Source organism: Macrotis lagotis, chromosome 7 (genome assembly GCF_037893015.1).
Source record: "Macrotis lagotis isolate mMagLag1 chromosome 7, bilby.v1.9.chrom.fasta, whole genome shotgun sequence".
Lineage (NCBI taxonomy): Eukaryota > Metazoa > Chordata > Mammalia > Peramelemorphia > Peramelidae > Macrotis > Macrotis lagotis.
In genome coordinates, this window is record NC_133664.1 from 156,944,385 (window position 1) to 156,957,724 (window position 13,340).

At 33.5% G+C, this 13,340-nt stretch overlaps 1 protein-coding gene across 1 annotated transcript in view; it reads left to right on the forward strand.

The window, feature by feature from the left end:
• The window catches only part of FBXL13 (F-box and leucine rich repeat protein 13), a 265,142-nt gene that overhangs the window by 140,647 nt on the left and 111,155 nt on the right, over positions 1–13,340 (forward strand). Inside the window, exon 9 of the mRNA XM_074195296.1 lies at positions 11,427–11,525. Coding sequence (XP_074051397.1) covers positions 11,427–11,525 — 99 coding nt within the window. The remainder of the gene's footprint in view (positions 1–11,426; positions 11,526–13,340) is intronic.

The following is a 13,340-nucleotide window of genomic DNA, read 5'->3' on the forward strand; positions in this document are numbered from 1 at the left end:
GGAGGTTTATTTTTTAACAATTAACAAAAAAATTTAAAAGTATCTTTCCATTTACCTATCCAAATGATTGGTATCCTTTTCAATATAGTAACTGTAAGAAGTTATGCACTTGGTCTACAATAACTTTTAAGTTTTTCTCTTGGAATTTGTCTTCAAAGCTGAGGCATATTTCTATGAATATCTTGAAAGCTATCTTCCCTGATTGAAGAAACATGTTAATTTTGGAAAAAACTCAAATTTATTCAATACCTCATCTATGTAAAGGTAGATGATGATTAAGTTGAATAATTGCTATTTAAGGCATAATTTTTAAGAAGAAAAAATTGCATGACAAGAACAATGAGACTGGGCTTCTGGCATGATTTGCAAAGTTTCTGAGGGTAGGTCCTGAAATGTTTTGTGAATTGCAGGATTATAAGAAGTATTGTTGTTTGATCATTTCAGTCATCCTTTGGGGATTTTTTTTTTTTTGGCAAAGATACTGAAGTGGTTTGCCATTTCCTTTTTCAGCTCATTTTGCAAATGATGAAATTGAGTCAAACAGTTTTTAAATGATTTGCTCAGCTGGTATATATCTGTGGTTGGATTTGAATTCAAGTCTTCCTGACTCCAGACCCTCCACTTTATCTATTGAGTCACCTATTTGCCAAAGAAGTATAGAGCTCCCCCAAATGACCATTCAGAGGGATAATAGTCATTTAACATAGGCTTTGGTATATTAGAAGGTCAGAGTTACTATTTCATAGATATATACCAAACAAAACATCAGATTCTGCTTCCATCTTTGACAGGGAACAATGGACAGCCATCTATAGTGCAGGGGTTCTTTAGTGGGGCCCTTGGATAGATGTAAGCATGTCTATAAACACTGATGGGAAAAAATACATCTTAATTTTCACTATTTCTCATTGAAATTTAACATTTCTTTTAATTATGAATGTCGGCATTAAACAGCATTCTGAGAGTGCCCATAGGTTTTTCCTGACTGTTAAAGGTATTTTTGACAAATAAAAAGTTAAGATCTCCTGTTTTTGAGATTCCATGGACTTTCTTTCAGTTAGTGGAATTAGGGATTCTTGTTATCTAATTGCCCATTCTTTTTCTATTTCCTAGCAGGAAATAAATATTCTTTCATTCAGCTGTTTAAAGAGAGAGATTGTATGTATGTATATTATATATGTGTGATTTTTTATCCTTGTCTGCCTTCCATGTGAATCCTGTGATTCCTTTTTTCCAAATCTAAAATAAATCTTTAATTTTGATTTCAAGTTTCTCTTCCAAGGCTTAGTCTTTTACTTTTGAAGTCAAGTAGATCCTTAGAATTTTTCAGTGAGTAATCTCTTAGTACACACAGGCTGCCTTTTTTTGTTTAAAAAAAATCTAAGCTTATATTACTAAATAATTAATCTAATATCTAAATATATTACTAAATAATTGCTAAATAATTAAACTAATAGCTAAATATTATAATAAAAATAAATAATAGCTAAAATAAAAACATAAAAACATATTAAACTAGAACTTAACTAGGTTTTCAAACTGATATAAAATAATGTAAATTATATTCCTGAAACAACAGTGATTGGTACTGAGAATCTTTATTAATCAGTGAACTTCAAGGCTTTTGAACAAACCATCCATGCCTTAAATTAAAATAATTTAAAAAGATTTGTGGACAACAGTCAAATCAAGATTTACCTTTTATCTCTCTCTCTCTTTGAGGCAACAATCCTGGATTTAGTTCTATCAGGATTTGCAAAGGCATCATGTGCCTCATTTAAAATCAAGGAGAATAAAGACTCTAATCCTTCTCCCATCCCAAATAAAGTTCTGAAATCTGGTGTAGTGGGAAAAAATCTGGACAAAAAAGTAATGAAATTTGGGTTCTTGTTAAAACATTACTATTGTAAGTATGTAATAATACTAATAATGATCATGCCATTCTTCTGCTGAAAAACCATCACTGATTCACACTATTTATAAAATAAAGGGAAAATACCTTCTCTTATAATTCAAAGCTCTCTACAATCTGACTGTTATTGAACTTTGTTGTCTTATTTTATATTACCCTCCTTTATGGGGTTCTATGTTCTGACCAACTTGGGCTACTGGTTCTCTACTAGTGCATATTCTTTCCTCTCTTACATACACACACACACACACACACACACACATATTTGCTTTAATTGGAAATCACTCTACTTGGAATCAAATTTATCCACATTTTCACCTTTTGAAATTCAATTAAAATGTCATCATTGCCTATAGTATTCCTATTCCTTGTCTGCCCTTCCCTCAATGCATAAAGCAGTGGGATATGGCTGCTTGTGAAAAGTGAAAGAGGAATTATGCAATCAAGTACACAGCATTAAGATCTTGCTGTGTACTCATCTACCCATAGACTAGAATCTGCTTTCTCCTTTGCACATCTGCTACCCTGGAAAGGGGAAGATAGACAGTTGTGTTGTCTTTATAAAGTCTTTTTTTCTTCAAAAATAAGATAAGAGGGAATTAAATGGATCAAGCAGTTTGGGAAGCTGTTGATAGCTTTTGGGGTGTGCCTTACAGAGTTCTAGAACTCTTTGCTCCTCACATTGCTTCCTCATGTAGCCTTGATTGCTGTGGTTCTACAGGATAGTAATAACATTCTCATTCTCTTTTCACAGGTATGGGAGATTACTTACTCCATACCCTTGGTCCCACAGAAGCTACTAGCTTTCTGGTTCACCCAGCTACAACCAGGTCATACTCCTTCAAACTCTTTCATTTTTTATCTCTTGACTTTTATCTTCCATTGAATGGTCCATCTCCCATTTCTGAGATATTAAAGAACCAATACCAGATGCCAAGAACCAATGTCCTTGTTGGAAAATTTTATTTATACAATTATAGAACAATGATCACTCAAACACCCTTTATTATTTATTTATCCTTGCATGTCATTCTAGTCTTTTTCAGGGATTTTGACAATGTTCCTTTGTAGTACTAAGACCTGGAGCCAGGTTGTTTGTATTTGAAACCTACTCAGACATTCTACCTCTGTGACTTGGGCGAAGTTATTTCACTTTTCTTGGCTTCATTTTCTTCATCTATGAAGTGAACAGGTTCTTGGATTCAAAGCTTCTTTCAAGTTTTAGATCAATGAACCTATGATCCTAAGGAATGAAATAGAAGGTACTTAGATAAGAAGTGTTCTTCTATTGCTAGTTCCTGGAATATAATACTTAGAGAAACCTGAGGCCATAGATAATCACAACATAATTACCCTAATACTTTCTTCCTAGGATTTTAGAAGTATATTTTTGGTTTAAAAAAAAAGAATGCAGGGTGGGGACTCAGGGGCCTGGATTCAAGTTGTGACTTTGAATCTTAGTTGTTTTCTGATTTGATACAATGGAGATGATAATAATATCTATTTCTGATAATTATGATAATTCTGACCTCTTAGGGTTGTGAGGAAAACTGTTATCAAGGGAGAAGAGAATTAGAATGATGGTTTGGGTGAAAGAAGGAGGTAATTGAATCTTCTCTTTCATCTTCTACACATTCTATATGTACTATAATCTTTGTTTTTCCTTTTCTCTTTTGTCTCTTCATTCCCCCCTTTTAGAAACTTAATAAAGGCGTATTGATTGATTATTCCTCCTTCATCTCATTCTTCCTTCTTATTAAATGAGCTTTATTTTTCAGGCCATTTTGTCAGATGCTTCTCCACATCTATTGTCTTTTGAACTCCTTACATTCCCATCAAAATTCCACTCGTACATTCCTTAATTACCCAATCTAAATGTGACCACTTTTCATCAAATTTCTTCAAACAATTTGCTTGGAATTCTGCCTTGTATTTATTACAACCTCCCTTATTTGTGTATATGTCTTCCCCTTCCACAATTCCATTCCAGATTCTTGAGATTGAGAATTCTATCATTTCTCGCTTTATATCCTCAGAGCCTATTCCTATCAGGTTCATGATAAAAGTTAAGTTACATTGAATTATTAGTTTACAATTAAAATTAATTTAATTTTAGAACTCCATGGAAGTTAATAAAGTAACAATGGCAAAGGATGATACCAACAACATACTATTTAAGATTGGCATAATATTTTTAATAAAAATATTATTTCAAAATTGGTATAAAAGCAGTAAAGCAGTAAAAACAGTAAGCAGTAAAAAACAAAAAACCAAAAAACCAAAAACACAAAACCCCCAAACTTTAACATCTGGTAGTGTTTTACATATCTTGAAGAATCAGATGACAAAATAATGACCCCAGGGATTATAATCATGTTTCCTATTCCTGAAAAAAATGTTTTAAAATTCATTTTAATGCTTCACTTAAATTTATTCCCTTCTTTTGTATTACTTATGTTCAGCAGTGATATACAAAGAATTTAGCAAATTTTTAGGTTATCTTCCTTAGGTTAACTGATTATATCTTATATTCTAATAGTAGAACTAATATCCATTAAATTTAAACTAAGATTTTTATGGGTACAAAGAAAAAAAAAGATAACCACAATAGTTCTAAGTTGCTAAAAATGAAAAACTCAGTTTATTTTATATGAAGTGAGGTAGTAACTTGGAGGTCAGGATTGAGAAAAGAACAAGTTTATAAACATATTAAAGAAATATAAAGCTGAAAAAAGTCAATCTGTTTTATGTAGACATGTACCTCTGAGTAATTTTGCAGAAAATTCAAAAAAATTGGCATTTGGATTCCTTTGGCATATATCTTTATATTATATAATTAGATCCACACTTAATGTTGAGAAATGGAAATTTTTTGTTCTTTTAAAGAAATATTTGGTGTTTCTATGCTTTTAGGGAATATATTACAAATTTTAACATGAGAGTCAAGAAAAGAATTTTAAAAAGTATTTATCATAATATAATTTGTTATATTCATCTGGCAAAAATTCATCCAATGCCTACTATGCAAAAAAGCACTTATAAGATAAACAGAAATGGTACAAAAGATGGTCTCTATTCCCCAGGAGTTTATTAATGAATAAGTGTTATTTTCTGGCTTCTTAGGGATGAACCCCACCCCCCTCGCCGTTAAATCTTAAGATGGCCATAATGTGGATCCAGGTAGCTGTATTTCTTCCCATACTGGGAAGATCTAGACTGGAGGGGAGAGCTTCCCCACCATCCCTCTTCTGTGGGAGTTTTCAGATGCTCTTTCTGAGAGGGAGGGAGGTAGTGCTAAATGAAGGGAGAAGAAGAAGGTGAGAGTCTCAGCCTTCTTGGGTTCTGACAGTCAGTCAATAAACATTTATTAAATATCTATAATATGCCAAACACTGTGCTAACTGTTGAGGATACAAAGAAAGACAAAAGGCAATCCCTGCACTCAAGGAGCTTCAGACTATTGGGGGAGATAAGATATAAACAATTATGTACTAACAAACTATATACAGGAAAAATTGGAGATAATCAAGAGAGACAAGACACTAGAATTAAGGTAGGTATATTCATTCAAGATAAGCGTTTACAACTATATTGCTCAGATGATTTTTTTTAAAGGTTAGGAATAGGGAAAAGAGTGGTTGAGACTCAGGAGGAAATAGTAGCATTATCCATGAGTAGAGTACTTTACCATACCTCTGTATGGTAAAGAGGTTTAGTTCTTTAATGTGTTACTTTTTAAGGACAGTCTTTTAAAACAAATAATTAAATAAGCATTAAACAGAAGCATTAAAGATTTAGGAATAAAGGGATCACTTCCATTTGGAGGTACTGGGGAAAGCATCTTGGAGAAAACCACTGTGATATGGAGTCAATTAGAATTGAATGAAAATTCTGCTTTGCATTTGAAGTGAGATAAAGTTTGTAGTGGATCCAATCAGTGTGGGTTTTTTGGGTTCTTCTAGCAGTATTTAGTGGCTAAGGAATAGGAAAGAAGATGTTCAAATTTGCCCAAGGTTGGGAATTAGCAGAGATGGGGGGATTGGAGATTCAAGGGATGGGAAAGTGCATTATTAAAAATTTTAAAAACCTGAGGGAAAGCAAAGGAGGCCATGATAAACTAGAAGAGGAAGGAGTTGAAAAAAAAGTCATGTTGCTGAAGACCATATTGAAAAGGAACTAAGCTATTGGAAAGATGAGTCAAGGGACTGTTACCAGAGTAGATTTTAGGAGTTTGTTATCTTAAAAGTTGAACAGTTGTGAATGATGATATATTACATATAGTTTTGATATTATTATTAGATAAATTTTTATTTATTTTGCTGAAATGTTGATGAGTTGTATTGAAACAGTCACAGTCTTATTTTATCCATTGTATTTTCTTCTCTGTATAGCAATAGCCAACCACTTTGTTTTTTTGTAGTTGTTAAGCCTTTATTTTCATCATCAACCAAATCAATGAGAACTCTATTATTAACAATGCCCAGTAGCAAAATTTGGTTTCAGTACAGGATCAGGTTAGGATTCAAATGAGATTAAACTCCATATGTCTGTCAAGTAAAAATTAAGATTATTGGTATTTGAAGTATCTGAGATAAAACTATAGAATTAAAATTCTAGTCAATTCCATTTTGCTGTCTTTACCTAAAAGGAATTTTGAAACCTTGAACATAGGGTCTCTGCAATTTCATTGAAGACCAAGGACCACTAATAGTTGCTTAGAGACATTTCATTTTGACCTAAGAGTTTTGGCAGCAATACTGTAGGCAGAAAACACTGACCAAACATCTTTTGGCTATAATAATATAAACTGCACAAGGAAACAAATAACAACTGCCAGGAATAAGCTTAAAAGCAGTTTCTAAAAGTTCAGTTTTTTTCTGGACACTAATCTTATTGGATGATAGCACAAAGACTTTGGCTGTGTGGAAAGGAGTCAGTCAGTTGATGCATTTTGTTGGTATCATTTTTTTCTCTTGCTCAAGAAACCATGTTTTTACATGGTTCAGAGAGAGCACAAGAGGTAATAAATTTTTATAAATTTTTGATGCTTTGTGGTAGATATGATTGAATGCAATGATATAATTTGTAAAAAAGAAGAAAAAAGAGAAGATTTAAAATCTTAAAATAGAGAGAAACAGTTACTTAGAAGTATTCGCAAAGGCAGATTTGCATGCATTTTCCTTTAAAATCACTATGTATGTAATGATCCAATCCAAATTACTCATTCTTTTATTAAGGATTCTGCCATATTCTGGTAACTGATATTAATCAGGTAAGGGTTAAGTTTAGAGAACTATCCCCTTGCATTATACAAGAGAGAGGGTCTAAGCAATCTGATTCTGAAAAGGAGTTGAGAAAATCAATCAGTGCTTAAAGTATGAAGCCAGTAGTTCAAACCAGATAGATAGGGTTGTTATGCCAATGGCGTCAGTAAAAGAGGATTTGAGGTAATTTGTAAATTAGGCAGATAGAAACAAGGCTTAAATGAATACAAAATGCCAGGACGTCAGGCTGGAAAGAGCAAGAAAAGAAGATAAAACAAATGGAGGTCAAGGTTATCAATAAAATGAGTTTGCTGGGCTCAACTCATATTATTTCTTAAAAATTTGTACATGATTAGGCAGTATGCACTATGAAATATTCTTCTTTATTAAGTTCATAATATTTCTGAGGAGAAAAGATGTGAATAAGGCAGTTTACTATCCTAAAGTTTAGGATTATTTGAGGGGGGAGAGACCAGAAAAGAAGTCTTTAGTAGTATTCCTGGGCCAGAATAGAATAGAATAGAATAGAATAGAATAGAATAGAATAGAATAGAATAGAATAGAATAGAATAGAATAGAATAGGGCCAGAAGAATCATTACTAGGAATTCTGATGCTTGATACAAATTTATTTGAGGGGGAGGATGAAGAGGACAACCATGCTGGGTAAGATTCATACTGAAGGAAAGATATGAATCAAATTTCACACTTAAGTTTCTAGATTAGATAGCTGGGAAGATAATGATTCCATTAATAGAACAAGGGAAGTTGGAAAGAAGGGCCAGTTTTGGGAGAAAATAGCAAGCCCACTTTTAGACAGGTTGAAATTGAGGTATTGGCAGGATCTCCAGTTGGATATAGATTGTGGAAAGTTAGAAACATGGATTTGGAGATCTAGGAAGATGGAAAGTCTGGAAGCAGATATTTGGAAGCATTATCATTGAAGGGATCATAAAAGTTGTAGGGATAGATAAAATGGATGAGATATCCATTGTATAGAGAGAGAAAAAAGTGAGTTGAGGACAGACTGTTGGCAGATGCCTTTACTTAAGGGGTGGCAGAAAAAATAGAACAAAGACAAAAGAATGATTAGAGAAATATGGAGAGAAATCTAGCATCAAAAAGAAATTAGTGGCCAGTACTGTCAGGTCTTGCAAAGAGGTTAGGAAGAATGAGCACTTAAAAAAATCTCTTGGATTTGGTGATAAGTTCATTAGTGACCTTAAAAGACTTACCTGGTTGAACATGGTTTGAAAGTTGGTTTGTCAGTTCAGAACCACCAGAAAGCTGATTATTAAGTGAAGTCAGAAAAGTACTAAGATTATATTAATAGTTTATGGGAAATGAACTATCTCAGCCTATTCTACCTCTCCTTTCTCTTACTCTCAGTACATTTCCCTTTCACCCATTGACTCCATTTTTACAATATATTATATCTTCAAATTCAACTCTCTCCTGTACCTCATTTATAGCAGCTCCTTCTACCTACTCTGTTAAATGAGAAGGTTTATATGAGTATTATCAGGAAATGACATTTGTTGGATGGGGATATGGATGGCATTCCTGTAGAATGTATCCAAGGGAATTGCTTGGATATTATACTTCATATTGGTATACTTCTTTCTTTAAGGTTTAGTGGAAGTGAGAAAAGGCTCACCAGTACCAAAATATTGGTCCCCAGTAAAAGATGATTTAGATATATGTATGTATATACACATATAAAATATATCTACCCAAATAGTTGAACAGTTCCTAGATTAACAAGTCTTGACATGAATAGATACATTCCATCCTATTGCTAATATCCATAATTATTAATTCTGTCATGTTTTTATAGTCTTAGGTCAAGTCTGCAGTGAAATAAATAAATATGACATTTTCAGATTTTCAGGTTGTAAGGACCTTTGGGTTTGCTGGTTCTGTCATTTGCCTTGTATATACTCTAAAGATAAATATGAAGTGGTGTATGTCTCCCCACCTCCCCCCATTTTCTTCACCAAGAAAACTGATTGGGGGCTAGTGATATACATGGGGATGTCCTGAAAACTGAAAATGCCAATAGAGAGGGCAAAGATGGAGAGAGAGATTGAAAAGTCATCTGCATGTGGGTGGGAATGGAAACCACTGAAGTGAAGGAGATGGACAAAGGGAAGAGGACCAACCCTTAGGGAACATCCACCTTGAGGAAGACTCAGTCAAAGTTAGTGACAAATCCCATCTCTAGTTCTAGTCCTGGACAAGTCCAGAAGGAAAAATAAAGGAAGAATGAGGAGAAAGAAATAAGCATTTATAAGTTTCCCACTATGTTAAGCACTTTATAAAACTCTATGAGGTACTGTTATTAAACCAGGTTTTACAGCTGAAGAAATTGAGGCAAACAGAAGGTAAGTGACTTGCTCAGGGTTACATAATGAAATGTGAATGTGACTTCTTGAATCTAGACCTAGAGCTTTATCCATTTTGTCAATACATATCTCAAAGAAAAGAAAGACATAAGAGACATGTTTCTGTCTGGTTAAGAACCAGGGACCCTTTTGCATGTAAATTGAATGTAATGACCACTATACTACAGGAACCACCTCCAAATAGATTCTGGAACTAAGTTCATTTCGTAAAATCCTAGAATTGGAGTTCATAGACACCTTAGAAGCCATCTAACCCAAACCCATCATTTGTAAAAATGAGAAAATTTACATATATATGTAAAAATGTATATTTGTATACATATAGAGAGAGAGCAGAGAGAGTCAGAGAGAGAGAGACAGAGAGACAGACAGATTGATTTGCAGTTCAGAAATTTCATTTCTCTATAGAAATCTTTGTTAAGATATAAAGCAACAGCCCTGAGATTCCATTGTATTTTTTTAGGTATTTTTTTGCAAGGCAATGGGGTTAAGTGACTTGCCCAAGGTCACACAGTTGGGTAATTATTGTGTCCTCCTGAGTCCAGGTGGTGCTCTATCCACTGCACCACCTAGCTGCCCCTCCATTGTATTTTTTGGAAGATTAAATGATCTCTTAATATTCAAGAGTATAGGAATAAATCTCCTTCAGTTTTCCTCAGTGGTCTGTTCAAAACTTGGTGTTTTTCTTTGCTAATTACAAAGTTTGCAGTATCAAAGGACTGAGAAATCATATAGTGTGGAGAACCTCCTTTGCCTCTGATGTTGGTGGACTCTATTTTTTCTGTTTGCTGAGTGAGTTGCCTATGGCAAGAGGATGATCTTGGTTCCCCCTTCACTGTAGTCAGATGCTCAACAATTGAAATTTCATTGATTGAACTGTTACTCTCATATTGGACAAGGGGTCAGGCAGAGTTGTATAATGGAAAGATTATTGAATTTTGATTCAGGAGAAAACTGTGTTTGAGTCCCATTTCAGACATTTACCAGCTATGTGACCATTGACAAGTCATTCACTTAATCTCTCTGTACTTGGACACATCTTTTTATTTTGGCCCAATGGCCATGTTTTCAATTAAAGCTAGAAACACCTTAGCCTAAGGTCCCAATAAAAGAGAATTGACTCTTTGATTTAAAATAGATTCTTGGGATAGAGATGGCAAAATGTTTGATAATGTGGTAGCAATTGATTCTTCAGAAGAAATAAGGAATGATAAATAAATTTTGCTGTGGCCATAGTCAGTCATTTGATTTTTTCCCTATAAAAAGGGCATACTTTCAAAATAATATTTTAATTAAGATAGGTGTTTTGAGATTGGATGTTGCTTAGCAAATCTATTCAGTGAATGAATGAAGTGATTTCCTTGTTATTATTTTGATTTTTTAATTCTCTATTTTGACATATCATTTTAATATCATGAAAGTCTAAAAAATGCTAACTATACACTTGTGAAAATATATATATATACATATATGTGTGTATTTACATATACATGTACACACGTACACACAAAAGTGAGCATTATGATACAGGGTGTACCAGAAGTTTGGGTTCATTTTTACAACTTTGGGAACTTATTTTATTTATACATATATAATCCTCCATAAATGAGAATTATATCTGTTTATATCAGTATTTCCGAAGAAAGGATGACTTTTTTTTTAATAAAAGGAAACAAATGTGAGTATTCTTTTTCTATTCTCCCATTTTGTACATTTTTGTAGATTCAGCCTTTATTTATTAGACCAGTCTAAGTTATCCTTTTTTACTGGAGTCTTAAAGTTTCATTAAATGTTATGATAATGTGTTCATTCAATAATTAACATTCTTGCTTTTTTTTTAATTTAGATTTCAGTTCAAGGCTTCAAGGATCTTGCAAGCAGCTGTAATGGATTAAAGCACTTGGTCATCAATGATATGCCAACTCTGACTGATAGTTGTATAAAAGTAGGTTGCTGAAAAGCAAATTATCTTTAGAATCATAATCTGAGATAAGATATGAGATGATAGCTAGTATTTATATGGTACCTTAAGTTTCACAAAATGCTTTATGTTTTATCATTCAAGCCTCACAACCCTGGAAAGTAGGTTTTTATTAACCCTTTTTAATACTTGAAAAAAATTGAGGCACAGAGAGGCTATTTGATTTGCCTGGAGTTACACAACTAGTATGTCTGAGTCAGGATTCAAATTCATATCTTACTCCAGCATCCTATGTACTAAGCCACTTAGCTTTTTTTTTTCTATTTATTAAATACCTTTCTAATCACCTTTCTAATGATTTCATATAACAGCAAATATGTGTGTTTTAAAGCTCTTAAAGTTTATAAGAAATAATACAAAATTTTTAAAAAATATACAATGCTCTCTCCCTTTCATAAAAAATGTTTGCCAGTTCTATTTTTTTAAACTTTTTTAAAAAATTTTTTCAGGGCAATGGGGTTAAGTGGCTCGCCCAAGGCCACACAGCTCGGTAATTATTAAATGTCTGAGACCGGATTTGAACCCAGGTACTCCTGACTCCAGGGCCGGTGTTCTATTCACTGCACCACCTAGCCGCCCCCAGTTCTATTTTTTTTTAAAGTATTGTTGTTTTTTTTTTTTCCTTCAGCCAGATAGATAAAATATGTGACTCTTTAGAGCCCATTGCAATCTGTTTTGTGACTTTCTGCCAAGTCACAGAGTGTTGGCAATGATCCCTAGTACAATCTCTGGTTTGTGCTAGGGAGACAGTTTAATTATGGCTCTTTTTGTTTGGTTTTGGTTTTTGATTATTTTTGAGAGGATCTTTGTCCTGGAAGTCAGGACTAGGTGCTGGTTTGGTTTATATTTCATCTTTGTGATAGCCTGGACATGTGCTTGGCCTTGTGAATGGTTCCTTAGGAGTATCTACTATGTAGTCAGGGCACATGAATGGGTCAGAAAGGGCTTTGATGCAGCATTGCAAGTTTGGTGAAAGATAAATGAATTCTTCTGGTTGAGAGTTTGAAGATTAGTGATGGTGGAACTACTGTTCTAACATAGTCTTCCAAACCCGTAGCACCACTATGACTATCATCCACTATTTGGGACATGGAAATGTATTTATGGCCCTGATACTGACTGGGATATGTTGCAGGTATGGTCTGGGAATTAATCCAGTGACTATGGCATCTTAATAATGAAGTTCTATTTTTAGGGTAAAGGTTAAAATTTGTTTTCAGGGTTTAAAGTCTGATCTCATGATCCATATCTGATATTCTCAAAACTGAACCTCTGAATCAGTATTCAGGATGATGTTATGATGTAGACAGTCTCAAATACTTATAATAGTGTGACACTGAGCAAGTTACTTGCTCTTTCTCATTCTCTATCTCCTCTCCTGAAAAATGGAGACCACAACAGCATCTGTCTCCTAGGGTTATCATGAGGACCAAATGAGATAATAGTTGCAAAGTACTATGTATGGAGCTGCTACTGAGTAAAATGTAAAATTGTTATAAATTTGAAATTTGCCATGTACAATATAATACAATACAATACAGTCTCATGTCACTGCTTTGACTTTATTATTAATTTCTTTCTATCTGTTAATGAAAGGAATTAACCACCTCAATAATGTCAAACTAAAAAAAGAATCATATTCTTGTCAGACACATGCTGACTTAGGAAACCACAAAGTAACATTATCTGTGTTGTACTGTGTCTTTATTTTATCAAACTTTTCCCTAATATGTTTTAATCTGGTTCAAACCACTCAATTTTTGTGGGCAGTGAGTTTGA